The sequence below is a fragment of the Sinocyclocheilus anshuiensis genome, unplaced genomic scaffold (genome assembly GCF_001515605.1).
Source record: "Sinocyclocheilus anshuiensis isolate Anshui unplaced genomic scaffold, SAMN03320099.WGS_v1.1 scaffold126, whole genome shotgun sequence".
Taxonomy (NCBI): Eukaryota; Metazoa; Chordata; class Actinopteri; order Cypriniformes; family Cyprinidae; genus Sinocyclocheilus; species Sinocyclocheilus anshuiensis.
The window spans coordinates 205,839-208,649 of NW_015546026.1; the positions used below are offsets into that span (position 1 = coordinate 205,839).

Consider the following 2,811-nt stretch of genomic DNA (forward strand, 5'->3'; position numbering starts at 1 on the left):
GACATTCTAATTTGAGATGCACCGGTGTGTGTGTGTATATATATATATAAAAAAAATAAAAATAAAAAAAGACTTTAAATATGAAACATGCAGGATATTTTAATGACACAAACACCTCCAATGTCAAAAGATCGAGGCAAACTTGATTTCTCATGCCATGACTCCTTTAAAAGACAATTAACTGGTTTGAGATGAGCAGACACTTTACATATTTCGGAATCATCTGGGCAGTGAACATTGTATCAGCATGTTAATCACAATCATTGATAGAACTCCAAAAGACTCCAGAGTTTAAAAGTAGACTTTTATTACACAAATAAAAACATAGAAACACATTCAACAAATAGTGCTACAGTAGCACTTCAAAGCATGTAATCAGCTCTGCTTTTTCCTTAGAGATGTTGTTGCCCTTACAGACTTTTTAATGGTGCGACATAGACTTCCTGTAGAATGTGGAGTCATTGATTCTTTAATGTTGACCAGCAGACCACACCTTGGACGAGGCTGTCCTACAGAATCATTAGCCAGCTTTGCAATTTCCTGCCGCAAACAGTTTATCTCCTTCTCTTTAGCCAGGACACCACTTTCTAAACACTCAATTTTTTGCTCCTGTTAAAAAAATAAAATTTTTTATTTATTTATTTATTTATATAAATAAATAAATAAATAAATAAATAATAATAAATCATCATCATGAGCACATGGCCATACAGTAGGTTTCATCCGAGCTTGTTCTTACCTGATTTGAGAGTCTGTTTTGTAGATTTTGGACCTCTGCAAGTTTTTCCATGTAGCTCTCCCCAGCTTCCTGCAGAGTCTCATGCAACTCACTGATCCGCTGCTCGAAAGACACAATCAACTTAAAAAAAAAAAAAAAACACCCTCAGAACAACCAATAATGAAACTGCTACAGAAACTTTCAGTTGTCCATTTACCTCTTGCTTCTCAACACATAGTTCCTCCACCGCACACTTTTCCTTGTACAGCATTTTGAACCTTTCTGCAATGAATGGAATTCAGTCAATGGATGGATGAGTACACACACGACTGCACAAACCAAACAAATACTAATCCCCACCACAGAGCTGCATTTACATTTTCCAACCCAAAAAAAACCAAAAAAAAACCAAAAACAAAGAATTCCACCACAACCCACAGAGACATGTCCAGCAGTCACACACACACTAAACAGATAATACCTGACTCTGTGGCAGGAACTGGATTCGTTTGCATGGAGTTGTCCTGCATGAGTGGAGGACCGCAACGCTGGCATTTCTGTTCCAACTCTCGAACAAGCTTCTCTAGCTCCTATATTAAAATAATGTTAGACTAACATACTATACATAAAACCTGATTTTCAATCAATCAAAGGCAGCTACGTTGACACATTTTTGTGCAGTTACAATGCTAGACTGCTGGCCTATTATATTCTCATACCTAGATATGGCTAATTGCATACACAGAAAAATTTAGCACACCCAGTGCTGTTACACATCAAATAGTTGGGGGTTAATTACATTTGAATTATTGTGTATATACACCTTGACTCGCTCTTGCTCTTCATTGTATTCCTCTATAGGGATGTAATCCTCTTCTAGTCTCTCCAGAGCACATTGGTATGCATGCTCCTTCAACGCCTCTTTATACATCTCAAATGTGCTGTCCATCTTCTGTTAGACTAACATACTATACATAAAACCTGATTTTCAATCAATCAATTAAAGGCAGCTACGTTGACACATTTTGTGCAGTTACAATGCTAGACTGCTGGCCTATTATATTCTCATACCTAGATATGGCTAATTGCATACACAGAAAAATTTAGCACACCCAGTGCTGTTACACATCAAATAGTTGGGGGTTAATTACATTTGAATTATTGTGTATATACACCTTGACTCGCTCTTGCTCTTCATTGTATTCCTCTATAGGGATGTAATCCTCTTCTAGTCTCTCCAGAGCACATTGGTATGCATGCTCCTTCAACGCCTCTTTATACATCTCAAATGTGCTGTCCATCTTCTCTTCATAACTCTCCTTTAGGTCCACCATCTGACGACTTTTTAAAAAAAAAAAAAAAAAAAAAAAAAAAAGACAACCTTTTCACAAGTCCATGTTACTGTGACTTGCCTCTGTTGCTTCTGCATTAACAAGAACATACCTGTGCAGTTCCTCTGACTCCATGATCTGTTGCAACATTGCATCTCCCATCTCCTTCCGTATCTGAATCTCCTGCAGCAGATTTTTCCTGCGCTCATCCAACAGCTTTACACGCAAGCTTTCCACCAAGCTTACCAACTCCTACAGAAGAATGACAAATAGCCAAGTCAGTGAACACATTGCAAAGGTTTCTGTAAAAAAGCAACCCTTATTTGAGCACTGAACATCTTGAGTTACAGTAGCGAAGCATTGTCACAGCTGATGCAAGTAGGCCATTCAACAAAAGCAAGGTCACCTCTTGAGGCAATATTGACATATCTGCCTCATCTCCATCCAGCAGCTCTTCCTCTGACAAGTAGTCATCCACAGCCTGGTCATCAATTACTCCATTTTTCAGCAATGGCTTCCCATCCAGACCAACAAGACGTGGTGCCAGAGACTCAAGAGATCTTTGAGGTATAACCTGTAACACCTAATATATATACACGTAGACCTCAGATGGCACACTTGAGTGAGCTGCATGGTCATATGCATTATGCAACCATCAAAACCATGACTATAGAATTTCTCATTTGTGACCTTATGATTCGGCCTACTGCAAAAGTTCACGTTACACCAAAAAAAAAAAAAAAAAACCCAACAAAAACCCCA

At 38.3% G+C, this 2,811-nt stretch overlaps 1 protein-coding gene across 4 annotated transcripts in view; it reads right to left on the reverse strand.

The window, feature by feature from the left end:
• Nucleotides 1–290: 290 nt before the first annotated feature.
• LOC107698666 (kinesin-like protein KIF20A) overlaps nucleotides 291–2,811 on the reverse strand; it is a 6,220-nt gene continuing 3,699 nt past the window's right edge. Inside the window, exons 12-19 of one of the 4 annotated variants that reach the window (XM_016499740.1) lie at nucleotides 2,456–2,632; nucleotides 2,162–2,301; nucleotides 2,020–2,059; nucleotides 1,542–1,667; nucleotides 1,200–1,308; nucleotides 936–1,000; nucleotides 740–859; nucleotides 291–609 (exon numbers count right to left, since the gene is read on the reverse strand). In XM_016499740.1, coding sequence (XP_016355226.1) covers nucleotides 376–609; nucleotides 740–859; nucleotides 936–1,000; nucleotides 1,200–1,308; nucleotides 1,542–1,667; nucleotides 2,020–2,059; nucleotides 2,162–2,301; nucleotides 2,456–2,632 — 1,011 coding nt within the window. In that variant the 3' untranslated portion in view covers nucleotides 291–375. Of the gene's footprint in view, nucleotides 610–739; nucleotides 860–935; nucleotides 1,001–1,199; nucleotides 1,309–1,541; nucleotides 1,668–1,893; nucleotides 2,060–2,161; nucleotides 2,302–2,455; nucleotides 2,633–2,811 lie in introns of all 4 variants that reach the window. The other 3 variants (XM_016499738.1, XM_016499741.1, XM_016499737.1) reach the window with 3 other exon arrangements.